The sequence below is a fragment of the Mesoplodon densirostris genome, chromosome X, assembly GCF_025265405.1.
Source record: "Mesoplodon densirostris isolate mMesDen1 chromosome X, mMesDen1 primary haplotype, whole genome shotgun sequence".
Taxonomy (NCBI): domain Eukaryota; kingdom Metazoa; phylum Chordata; class Mammalia; order Artiodactyla; family Ziphiidae; genus Mesoplodon; species Mesoplodon densirostris.
Window position 1 is genome coordinate 45969100 of NC_082681.1, and position 13690 is coordinate 45982789.

General features: G+C 36.1%; 1 protein-coding gene across 1 annotated transcript in view; it reads right to left on the bottom strand.

Moving 5' to 3' along the window:
* Positions 1-13690, bottom strand: part of NRK (Nik related kinase) — a 144188-nt gene that overhangs the window by 29308 nt on the left and 101190 nt on the right. Inside the window, exons 14-15 of the mRNA XM_060087531.1 lie at positions 12546-12653; positions 312-379 (exon numbers count right to left, since the gene is read on the bottom strand). Of these exons, the coding sequence (XP_059943514.1) occupies positions 312-379; positions 12546-12653 (176 nt within the window). The remainder of the gene's footprint in view (positions 1-311; positions 380-12545; positions 12654-13690) is intronic.

Genomic DNA, 13690 nt, shown 5'->3' on the forward strand with positions numbered 1-13690 from the left:
ATTGTAAATTACTAATCGAACACTGTCCAAGAATTCACTGTTGTTTCTGTTATTAAATTGTGAATGTTACCAGCTAATCATCAAACTAAATAACACTGAAATTGCAGTATGTCCAAAGGTGAAAGATCTAGTTAATGGATTGTTGCAGTTTTAAGGTTTTAAATATGGGCCGGTGATATCATTGATGACTATGTTGTCATTAATATTTTAGTTTTGAATTCACACAGAACTTAGTATCAAATAAATAAGCTTTAATTTCCCATATGACAGTAAATCAGAGTAATCTGAACATAGAAATCAGAGACACATACCTTGAAGAGAACTTGACACGATGTACACGATCCTGGTTGTAAGGCATAGAAATAGATCTCTCTTGGACCTTAAAGATACAATGCAATACTTTGGTAGAATTCAGAATCATACATTTTTTGAGTTATTAATTCATGGGAAAATGTCATTCTTCACAAAGAGTTATTTTCTTAAAAATCCAGATTATAAAATCTGATTTTCATAAATAGATTGTATTTCATTATTACTTATAGTATAACATTAGAATTACTTAACCATAATTTTTGAATATATCCTTGAATTTTAGTACAACAACAGATTCTGGAGATCATATAATCAAACACCCTCATTTATTATTGAGGAATCTGTATCCCAGAGATGGAAAATGACTTTTCTAAGAACTTTACATCAAGTCAAAGGATATCTTTAATCAGACTGTAGGTCTCCCACCTGCTAATTTAATGTTCTTTCTATGTTTTCATATTACTTTTTCAAACTTCGCACTCACTCACCCTTTCAAGCTAATACTAGATTTTCAAAAGTTGTAACACATACACATCACTAAAAACCTCTCAGGAGTCTAAAGTGTTCCTTTTTTATTTAAAAAAATATTGGAGTATAGTTGCAATATTGTATTAGTTTATACTGTACAGCAAATGAATCAGCTATATGTATACATATATCCCCTCTTTTTTGGATTACCTTCTCATTTAGGTCACCAGAGAGCATTGAGTAGAGTTCCCTGTGCTATACAGTAGGTTCTCATTAGTTATTTTATACATGGTATCAATAGTGTATATATGTCAATCCCGATCTCCCAATTCATCCCACACCCCCTTTCGCCTTTGGCATCTATATGTTTGTTTTTTATGTCTGTGTCTCTATTTCTGCTTTGTAAATAAGATCGCCTGTACCAATTTTTTCAGATTCCACATATGTGTGTTAACATACGATATTTGTTTTTCTCTTTCTGACTTACTTCACTCTGTATGACAGACTCTAGGTCCATCCACGTCTCTACAAATGACCCAATTTTGCTCCTTTTTATGACTGAGTAATATTCTGTTGTATATATGTACCACATCTTGTTTATCCATTCCTCTGTTGATGGGCATTTAGGTTGCTTCCATGTCCTGGCTATTGTGAATAGTGCTGCAATGAACAATGGGGTGCATGTGTCTTTTTGAATTACGGTTTTCTCTGGGTATATGCCCAGTAGTGGGATTGCTGGGTCATATGGTAATTCTATATTTAGTTTTTTAAGGAATCTCCATACTTTTCTCCATAGTGACTGTATCAATTTGCATTCCCACCAACAATGCATGAAGATTCCCTTTTCTCCACACCCTCTCCAGAATTTATTGTTTGTAGATTTTTTGATGATGGACATTCTGACAGGTGTCAGGTGGTACCTCTTTGTAGTTCTGATTTGCATTTCTCTAATAATTAGTGATGTTGAGCATCTTTTCATGTGTTTGTCGGCCATCTGTATGTCTTCTTTGGAGAAATGTCTATTTAGGTCTTCTGCCCATTTTTGGATTGGATTGTTTGTTTTTATTGATACTGAGCTTCATGAGCTGTTTGTATATTTTGGAGATTAATCCTTTGCCAGTTGCTTCATTCGGAAATATTTTCTCTCATTCTGTGGGCTGTCTTTTCGTTTTCTTTATGGTTTCCTTTGTTGTGCAAAAGCTTTTAAGTTTAACTATGTCCCATTTGTTTATCTTTGTTTTTATTCTTATTACTCTAGGAGGTGGGTCAAAAAAGATCTTGCTAAGATTTATGTCAAAGAATGTTCTGCCTATGTTTTTCTCCAAGAGTTTTATAGTGTTTGGCCTTACTCATCTTTAAGAAATTATGTTTTTTTCACTTTACAACTTGACTGTAATGTCATAATCAGAATTCCAAATACTTTTCAATTCTAAATAAATTAATTTTTATTTTATTAACTATTCATTCATCTAATACAGCAAAAGACTCAAGAAAGAGCACATATAATGAGCCAGCTTCCATCAGCAGTGCAGATTTACCTTCTGCCAACATTAATATATAGGGCCATGGAGTGTTGCCTTGTCTAATTTAATTTTATATCTCTAGGTTTCTACTCAAAATAGCTTTTAGCTACCCCCCAAAATAGATCATTCTGACATTCAACAAGGCGGTCATATTAGATTCTTTAGAAAGGAAAATTCAATATGTTACAATAAAAAATAAATTTAGCATTTTCATGCTGATAAAATCACGCTATAGGTCCTAGAAACTATAATAACCTTACTACACTTTTTTTCTCTTATGTAGTTACTTATCAAGGTTGTCTTTATACTCCAATAGACAGATACATAAGAAGTGAAAAATGCTGTCAATCGTTCACATGTTTTGTTAATGAATGTTTCCAAATACAACCAGATGTTTGGCAGTATGCAGGATAAGCATCTGACTGATTTTTTCCACTTTTAATTCAGATAACTGGAATCATATTGACCCAGTCTAGGCCTCCTGGTTCATGAAGCTGATCTCAGAAATTTTATTGAAACTAGTTTACCAGAGGCCAAAATTACTCAGAAGAGATAAAGGCCAAAAATAAGAAAGGCTAATGCCTAATATGAATTGACTGTATTAGTTCTGAAAAATGGGGAGAAGAAAATGAGTAGTAAGAATAGCATATGTTATGGCAAATGATGTATTCCAAATCAACCAGACACAGCTCGTTATATTTTGGGCTTAACATATCATGCTTATAGTAATAATTCTTATCTGGGAGTAAGAGTAAAGTCATCATTTAATAAGGCAGAGAGGGGGACACATTGCCTCTTGTAATTAAATAATAAAATCCAGCATATGTTCCTTCTGCCAGTAATTAGTATTTATAAAGCAGTACTCTGTTATTCATTTCAGAGCACTGTTAGTATCAGAAAGAACATATTTTAAAAGGATGGACCCAGCAATCCCTCTACTGGGCATATACCCAGAGAAAACCAAAATTCCAAAAGACACATGTGGATAGCTTCAAGACAGCAGAGGAGTAAGATGTGGAGATCACCTTCCCCCCCACAAGTACATCAAAAATACATCTACATGAGGAACAGCTCCTACAGAACACCTACTGAATGCTGGCAGAAGACCTCAGAATTCCCAAAAGGCAAGAAACTACTCACATACTTGGGTAGGGAAAAGAAAAAAGAAAAAACAGAGACAAAAGAATAGGGATGGGACCTGCACCTCTGGGAGGGATCTGTGAAGGAGGAATAGTTTCCACACACTAGGAAGCCCCTTCACTGGCAGAGATAGGGGGTGGGTGGGGGGAATGCTTCAGAGCCATGGAGGAGAGCATAGCAACAGGGGTGCTGAGGGCAAAGCGGAGAGATTCCTGCACAGACGATCATTGCCAACCAGCACTCACCAGCCTTAGAGCCTTGTCTGCTCACCTGCTGGGGTAGGTGGGGGCTGGAGGCTGAGGCTCAGGCTTCGGAAGTCAGAACCCAGGGAGAGGACTGGGGTTGGCTGCGTGAACACAACCTGAAGGGGGCTAGTGCACCACAGTTAGCCGGGTGGGAGTCCAGGAAAAAGTATGGAACTGCCTAAGAGGCAAAAGACCATTGTTTCGGGGAGCACGAGGAGAGGGGATTCAGAGTACCACCTAAACAAGCTCCAGAGATGGGCGCTAGCTATGGCCACCAGCACAGAAGCCAGAGATTGGCATGAGATGCTAAGGCTGCTATTGCAGCCAACAAGAATACTGTGTGCAAGCACAGGTCACTATCCACATCTCCCCTCCTGGGAGCCTGTACAGTCCGCCATTGCCAGGGTTCCGTGAGCCAGTGAAAACTTCCCCAGGAGAACACACAGTGTGCCTCAGGCTGTTGCGATGTCATGTGGGCCTCTGCCACTGCAGGGTTGCCCCGCATTCCGTACCCCTCCCTCCCACTGTCCTGAGTGAGCCAGAGTCCCCAAATCAGCAGCTACTTTAACCCTGTCCTGTCGGGATGGGGTACAGATGCCTCAGGCGACCTACATGTAAAGGTGAGGCCAAATACAAAGCTGAACCCCAGGAGCTGTGTGAACAAAGATGAGAAGGGAAATCTCTCCATGCAGCCACAGGAGCAGCAGATTAAACCTCTACAATCAAATTAATTTACCCTGCATCTGTGGAATACCTGAATAGATAATGAATCATCCCAAAATTGAGGTAGTGACTTTGGGAGCAACTATAGAATTGGGGTTTGTTTTCTGCACCTAATTTGTTTCTGGTTTTATGTTTATCTTAGTTTAGTATTTAGAGCTTATTATCATTGGTAGATATGTTTATTGATTTGGTTGCTCTCTCCCTTTTTTATATATACATATATATATATATTTTTTTCCTTTTTCTCCCTTTGTGAGTGTGTATGTGTATACTTCTTTGTGTGATTTTGTCTGTATAGCTTTGCTTTTACCATTTGTCCTAGGGTTCTTTCTGTCGGTTTTTTTGGGTTTTTTTAGTATAGTTTTTAGCACTTGTTATCATTGATGGATTTGTTTTTCGGTTTGGTTGCTCTCTTCTTTCTTTCTTTTTTTATTAATTTTTATTTTTAATAATATAAATTTTATTTTTTATTTTAATAACTTTATTTTTCTTTCTTTCTTTTTTCCTCCCTTTTCTTCAGAGCCATGTGGTTGACAGAGTCTAAGTGCTCCAGCCAGGTGTCAGGCCTAAGCCTCTGAGGTGGGAGAGCTGATTTCAGGACACTGGACCACCAGAGACCTCCCAGAGACATGTAATATCAAATGGCGAGAGCTCTCTCAGAGATCTCCATCACAACGTGAAGACCCAGTTCCACTCAATGACCAGCAAGCTACAGTGCTGGACACCCTATGGCAAACAACTAGCAAGACAGGAACACATCCCCACCCATTAGCAGAGAGGCTGCCTAAAATCAAAATAAGTTCACAGACACCTAAAAACACACCACCAGATGTGGTACTGCCCACCAGAAAGACAAGATCTAGCCTCATCCACCAGAACACAGGCACCAGTCCCCTCCACCAGGAAGCCTACATAACCCACTGAACCAGCCTCACCCAATGGGGGCAGACACCAAAAATAACGGGAACTATGAACCTCTAGCCTGTGAAAATGAGACCCCAAACACAGTAAGTTGGGCAAAGTGAAAAGACAAAGAAAAACACAGCAGATGAAGGAGCAAGATAAAAACCCAAGAGACCAAACAAACAAAGAGGAAATAGGCAGTCAACCTGAAAAATAATTCAGAGTAAAGACAGTAAAGATGATCCAAAATATTGGAAATAAAATATACAAGAAACATTTAACAAGGACCTAGAAGAACTAAAGAGCAAATAAACAGTGACGAACAACACAATAAATGAAATGAAAAATTCTCTAGAAGGAATCAATAGCAGAAAAACTGAGGCAGAAGAACGGATAAGTGACCTGGAAGATAAAATAGTGGAAATAACTACTGCAGAGCAGGATAAAGAAAAAAGAATGAAGAGAATTGAGAACAGTCTCACAGACCGCTGGGACAACAATAAAGGCACCAACATTCGAATTATAGGGGTCCCAAAAGAAGAAGAGAGAAAAAAAGGCACTGAGAAAATATTTGAAGAGATTATACTTGAAAACTTTCCCAATATTGGAAAGGAAATAGTCAATTAAGTCCACAAGCACAGAGAGTCCCATACAGGATAAATCCAAGGTGAAACACGTCAAGACACATATTATTCAAACTATCAAAAATTAAATACAAAGAAAAAATATTAAAAGCAACAAGGGAAAAGCAACAAATAATATACAAGGGAATCCCCATATGGTTAACATCTGATCTTTCAGCAGAAACTCTACAAGCCTGAAGGGAGTGGCAGGACATATTTAAAGTGATGAAAGGGAAAAACCTACAACCAAGATTACTCTACCCAGCAAAGACCTCATTCAGATTCAACAGGAAGTTAAAACCTTTACAGATAAGCAAAAGTTAAGATAATTCAGCACCACCAAACCAGCTTTACAACAAATGCTAAAGGAACTTCTCTAGGCAAGAAACACAAGAGAAGGAAAAGACCTACAATAACAAACCCAAAACAATTAAGAAAATGGGAATAGGAACACACATATCAATAACTACCTTAAAGGTAAATGGATTAAATGCTCCCACCAAACGACACAGACTAGCTGAATGGATACAAAAACAAGACCTATACATATGCTGTCTACAAGAGACCCACTTCAGACCTAGGGACACATACAGACTGAAAGTGAGGGGATGGAAAAAGATATTCCATGCAAATGAAAATCAAAAGAAAGCTGGAGTAACAATTCTCATATCAGAAGAAATAAACTTTAAAATAAAGACTATTGCAAGAGAGAAAGAAGGACACTACATAATGATCAAGGGATCAATCCAAGAAGAAGACATAACAATTGTAAATATTTAAGCACCCAACATAGGAGTACCTCAATATATAAGGCAAATACTAACAGCCATAAAAGGGGAAATCGACAGTAACACAATCATAGTATGGGACATTAACACCCCACTTTCACCAATGGACAGATCATCCAAAATGAAAATAAATAAGGAGACACAAACTTTAAATGATACATTAAACAAGATGGACTTAATTGATATTTATAGGATATTCCATCCCAAAAAACCAGAATACAACTTCTTCTCAAGTTTTCACAGAACATTCTCTAGGATAGATCATATCTTGGATCACAAATGAAGCCTTGGTAAATTTAAGAAAATTGAAATCTTACCAAGTATCTTTTCCATCGACAACGCTATGAGACTAGATATTCATTACAGGAAAAAACCTGTGAAACATACAAACACACGGAGGCTGAACAGTACACTACTAAATAACCAAGAGATCACTGAAGATATCAAAGAGGAAATCAAAAAATACCTAGAAGCAAATGACAATGAAAACAAGAGGAGCCCATACCTATGGGATGCAGCAAAAGCAGTTCTAAGAGGGAAGTTGATAGCAATACAATCCTACCTCAAGAAAGAAGAAACATCTCAAATAAACCACCAAACCTTACACCTAAAGCAGTTAGCAAAAGAAGAACAAAAAAAACCCCAAAGCTAACAGAAAGAAAGAAATCATAAAATCATATCAGAAATAAATGAAAAAGAAATGAAGGAAACAGTAGCTGAGATCAGTAAAATGAAATGGTGGTTCTTTGAGAAGATAAACAAAATTGTTAAAGCACTAGCCATACTCATAAAGAAAAATGGGAGAAGGCTCAAATCAATAGAATTAGTAATGACGAAGGAGAAGTAAATACTGACACTGCAAAAATACAGTGTCATGAGAGATTACTACACGCAACTGTATGCCAATAAAATGGACAACCTGGAAGAAATGGACAAATTCTTAGAAAAGCACAATCTCCTGAGCCTGAGCTAGGAAGAAATAGAAAATAAAAACAGACCAAACACAAGCACTGAAATAGATACTGTGATTAAAAATCTTCCAACAAACAAAAGCCCAGGACCAGATGGCTTCACAGGCGAATTCTATCAAACAATTAGAGAAGAGCTAACACCTATCCTTCTCAAACTCTTCCAAAATATAGCAGAGTGAGGAACTCTCCCAAACTCTTTCTACAAGGCCACCATCGCCCTGATACCAAAACCAGACAAAGATGTCACAGAAAAGATAACTATAGACCAATATCACTGTTGAACACAGATGCAAAAATCGCCAACAAAATACTAGCAAACAGAATGCAACAGCACATTAAAAGATTCATACACCATGATCAAGTGAGGTTTAACCCAGGAATGCAAGGATTCTTCAATATATGCAAATCAATCAATGTGATAAACCATATTAACAAATTGAAGGAGAAAAATCATATGATCATATCAGTAGATGCAGAAAAAGCTTTCAAAAAAATTCAACAGCCACTTATGGTAAAAACTCTCCAGAAAGTAGGCATAAAGGGAACCTACCACAACATAATAAAGGCCATATATGACAAACCCACAGCCAACATCGTTCTCAAAGGTGAAAAACTGAAACCATTTCCACTAAGATCAGGAACAAGACAAGGTTACCCACTCTCACCACTATTATTCAACATAGTTTTGGAAGTTTTAGCCACAGCAATCAGAGAAGAAAAAGAAATAAAAGGAATACAAATTGGAAAAGAAGTAAAACTGCCACTGTTTGCAGATGACATGATAATGTACATAGAGAATCCTAAAGATGCTACCAGAAAACTACTACAGCTAATCAGTGAATTTGGTGAAGTAGCAGGATATAAAATTAATGCACAGAAATCTCTGGCATTCCTATACACTAATGATGAAAAATCTGAAAGAGAAATTAAGGAAACACTCCATTTACCTTTGCAACAAAAAGAATAAAATACCTAGGAATAAACCTACTTAAGGATACAAAAAACCTGTATGCAGAAAAGTATAAGACACTGATGACAGAAATTAAAGATGATACAAACAGATGGAGAGATATACCATGTTCTTGATTGGGAAGAATCAACATTGTGAAAATGACTATACTACCCAAAGCAATCTACAGATTCAATGCAATCCCTATCAAACTACCAAGAGCATTTTTCACAGAACTAGAACAAAAAATTTCACAATTTGTATGGAAACACAAAAGACCCCGAATAGCCAAAGAAATCTTGAGAAAGAAAAGCAGAGCCAGAGGAATTAGGCTCCCTGACTTCAAACTATACTACAAAGCTACAGTCATCAAGACAGTATGATACTGGCACAAAAACAGAAATATAGATCAATGGAACAGGATAGAAAGCCCAGAGATAAACCCATACAAGTATCACCTTATCTTTGATAAAGGAGGAAAATATATACAATGGAGAAAAGACAACCTCTTCAGTAAGTGGTGCTGGGAAAACTGGACAGCTACATGTAAAAGAATGAAATTGGAACACTCCCTAACACTATGCACAAAAATAAACTCAAAATGGATTAAAGATCTAAATGTAAGGCCAGACACTATAAAACTCTTAGAGGAAAACATAGGCAGAACACTCCATGACATAAATCACAGCAAGATCCTTTTTTGACCCACCTCCTAGAGAAATGGAAATAAAAACGAAAGTAAACAAATGGGACCTAATGAAACTTAAAAGCTTTTGCACAGCAAAGGAAACCATAAACAAGACCAAAAGAGAACCCTGAGAATGGGATAATATATTTGCAGATGAAGCAATTGACAAAGGATTAATGTCCAAAATATACAGGCAGCTCATGTAGATCAATCTCAAAAAAAAAAACAAAAAACCCAATCCCAAAATGAGCAGAAGACCTAAATAGACATTTCTCCAAAGAAGATATACAGATTGCCAACAAAAACATGAAAGGATGCTCAACATCACTAATCATTACAGAAATGCAAATCAAAACTACAATGAAGTATCACCTCACACTGGTCAGAATGGCCGTCATCAAAAAATCTACAAACAATAAATGCTGGAGAGTGTGTGAAGAAAAGGGAACCCTCTTGCACTGTTGGTGTTAATGTAAATTGATACAGCCACTATGGAGAACAATATGGAGGTTCTTAAAAAACTAAAAATAGAAGTATCATATGACCGAGCAATTCCACTACTGGGCATATACCCTGAGAAAACCATAATTCAAAAAGAGTCATGGACCACAATGTTCATTGCAGCTCTATTTACAATCACCAGGACATGGAAGCAACCTAAGTGTCCATCAACAGATGAATAGATAAAGAAGGTGTGGCATATGTATACAATGGAATAGTATGCAGCTATAAAAAGAAATGAAATTGATTTATTTGTAGTGAGGTGGATGGACCTAGAGACTGTCATACAGAGTGAAGTAAGTCAGAAAGAGAAAAATAAATACTGTATGTTCACACATATATATGGAATCTAAAAAAAATGGTTCTGATGAACCTAGGGGCAGGACAGGAATAAGAGGCAGATGTAGAGAATGGACTTGAGGACACGGGGAGAGGGAATGGTAAGCTGGGAAGTTTTGAGTGAGTGGCATGGACATATATACACTACCAAATGTAAAATAGATAGCTAGTGGAAAGCAGCCACATAGCACATGGAGATCAGCTTGGTGTTTTGTGTCCACCTAGAGGGGTGGGATATGGAGGGTCGGAGGGAGATGCAAGACGGAGGAGATATGTGGATATATGTTTATGTACAGCTGATTCAGTTTGTTATACAGCAGAAACTAACACACCATTGTAAAGCAATTATACTCCAATAAAGATGATAAAAAATTATGTACAGCTGCATGTAAAGGATGTTTTAAAAAATCTATCATGCCATTCTGTGTGTGTATGTGTACAGATATGGAATTAAACACATAAAAATATATAAAAAATAAGTCACATGCACCCCAATGTTCATTGCAGCACTATTTACAATAGCCAGGTCTTGGAAGCAACCTAAATGCCCATTGACAGACAAATGGTTAAAGAAGATGTGGTACATATATAAAATGGAATATTACTCAGTCATAAAAAGGAATGAAACTGGGTCATTTGTACTGATGTGGATGGACCTAGAGACTGTCATACAGAGTAGAGTAAGTCAGAAAGAGAAAAACAAATATCGTATATTAAGGCATTTATGTGCAATCTATTAAAATGGTGAAGATGCACCAGATTGCAAGGTAGAAATAGAGACAGAGATGTAGAGAACAAACATATGGACACCAAGCGGAGAATGCAAGGGGGGCAGGGTGGTGGTGGGATGAATTCAGAGATTGGGATTGACATTATATACATATATACACTAATATGTATAAAATGGATAACTAGTAAGAATCTGCTGTATAAAAAATAAATAAATAAAATAAAATTTAAAAAGATAAAAAATAAGAAGGATGATTGTCCATGACATACATCATAATGGACTACTGTGAAGCATGTTGAAAGAGGAAATATAGTGATCGTGGGCCCTTGTCCTAATTAAGTACAGCAATGAGACTCATGACTCACTATGAGTAAGGCAAGAATTTCTGAGTTCTTCACCCATCCACCTATCTGTCCTTAGTGACCAAACATTTTTTAGATAGCTAGCTGTAAGGAATGCTGTCTATAATAACACTACCTTGTCCACAAAGGAATTGAAACTGCTACTTGGTCCTCACCAATACCATGTGCTAAATATCTATTAATAAACTCATGAAAACAAAAGTCAACCTGGACACCAGGACTGACTTGATTATTCCCATAAATCTAAGAAAATAAGTGACAGATTAAATAACCCAGACTCTGTCATAAACTACATTTCAGAACAGAACTGATCAAGGGAAAAAGTATGTGTGACTGTGTTACAAGCTGAACTACTGAATTTTTCATGGGCAATATTTTTACTTAGAAGAATGACTGATGAGACAAACTGTAGTTATTCAACTTGGGTATCTGGCAGGCATTTTATTTAAAATCAACAAAGTAAGCCTATCAATTCAAAGAAAAAGCAACTGATGTTAGGTGTTAGCAATGATAAAATTGAGCTTTCAATTGAATATTAGAATTTTAGACTCATCTATCACTGTGCATTTGACAGCTTACCAATACTCAATAATTTTTATGATGAAATTGATGATATTAACAAATGCCATTTTTTGGTGTTGTAAAATAAAACGTGTAAATATTTGGAAAGATCTACATATACAGTGAACCAATATTTTCTGACTGACCAATGCACGAAGATACAAAATTGTGTATGAGCAAAATATCTATTCACAGCACACAACAGACTTATGGATTTTAATATTACTGAATATTCAAAATTTCACTGATATGGTTTTGGACTCCTCTTCTCTAGTTGTGGTGTATTTCAAAGAACATCCACAATTATCTGAAAAATCTATGGAAATTCTCTTTTTCCAACCACCTATATGTGAGAAGTCAGCTTTTACTCATATACTTCAACCTAAACAACATATGGCAACAGATCAAATGCAGAAGCAGATATGAGAATCCAGCTGTTTTCCATTAAGCAAGATGGAAAATGGTTATTTTCATTAAAATTTGTTTCTTATATTAACATCTAATAGTTTTCTTACTTTTTAAATGAAGTAATAAATATTTTAAATTTTTTGGTTTTATTTTCTAATATATCATAGATAGAATGACACAATCCAACTAAGTAAAAGCTTGTTGGGGTCTTCAATGTTTAAGAGTATAAATACATCCTGAGGCCAAAATGTTTAAGAACCACTGTTCCAGGCACTTATAAGTGTCACAGCAACTCATATAGAGAAACTTACCTCATTTTCTTTAGGATTTGGAATGTATGGCTGCAATGGTTCTATTTGGACTTCAGCCTGAATCGAATGAAATACTTCATCATTATCTGATGATTCATCTTCCTTTTCCTTGAAACAAAAATGAAAATAAATATTTTACTTGTTAAACTGTAAATAATACGAGCAATTCCCATCATCTTAATGTTCAATTAAAAAAATAATTTTCAAATATTCAAATTGATTTAAGCCTGTAATTTCTAATAGTTTTTGGTCCTGGATCCCTTTCAGAATTTGAGTAATGCTACAGATTCTCTGTAGAAAACTGCATACAGACAGACACATATCTCTGCAAGTATTTTCAGGGTGATCACTGGCCACCTGCAACTCACCAATTAGACCCAGGTTAAAAATCTCTGGTCTAAAGCTTAACTCATAGCCCCAAACTGTCACATTTAATAAGCGGTTATAGTTACAAAGTTTGGTCCTCCTGTGCAGTGGAAGATCTGCAACACAGCAGTGCAAATATTTCTTCTTGATTGAGTCCTAGTAGTTTAGGAAAGTTTCTTTTTTCCCATTTAAGCTAACTGATATTTTTTCAACTCAAAGAGAATAATGGGTATGTGTTTTCTTTCCTTCTAGTGAGTTGAAGCACTCACATATGTCTTTAAACTTTAATAAATTTTCAGGTATTTCAAAAGACCTATGACTTTGACTAGAAAATCAATAATTTCCTTTTACTTTATGTTTTCTTTAAGAGTTACACATAAAGGCAGGAATGCCTATACAAGATCCTAGGGTCATGGGATAAGTAACTATTATTTAGTGACTTTTTCTTCCATTTTAGAATGGCTTCTCACATAAATATTTAAAACACTGAATGCCGCTAAGTATGGGTCATGCTACTAATACTATGAGTCTTGCAGAAATGCATAAAAGTCTTTTTAAAAAATGCAAAGCCCATTAGATCCAATTGTTACTAAGGCTCATTGGGAATAGTCATTAGCATTTTAGATGCCTTAATGTCAGGCAAATATCAGCATTCTAGACTCATGCCACCCTTTCTCTATTTGGTTTCTTTTGCTTCTTATCTTCCTATTTTTTGGGGGACTAGACATTCATTTCCCTTTTTGGGCCTTTCTTTTCTTGTTGCTTTTACCTTTTTTCAT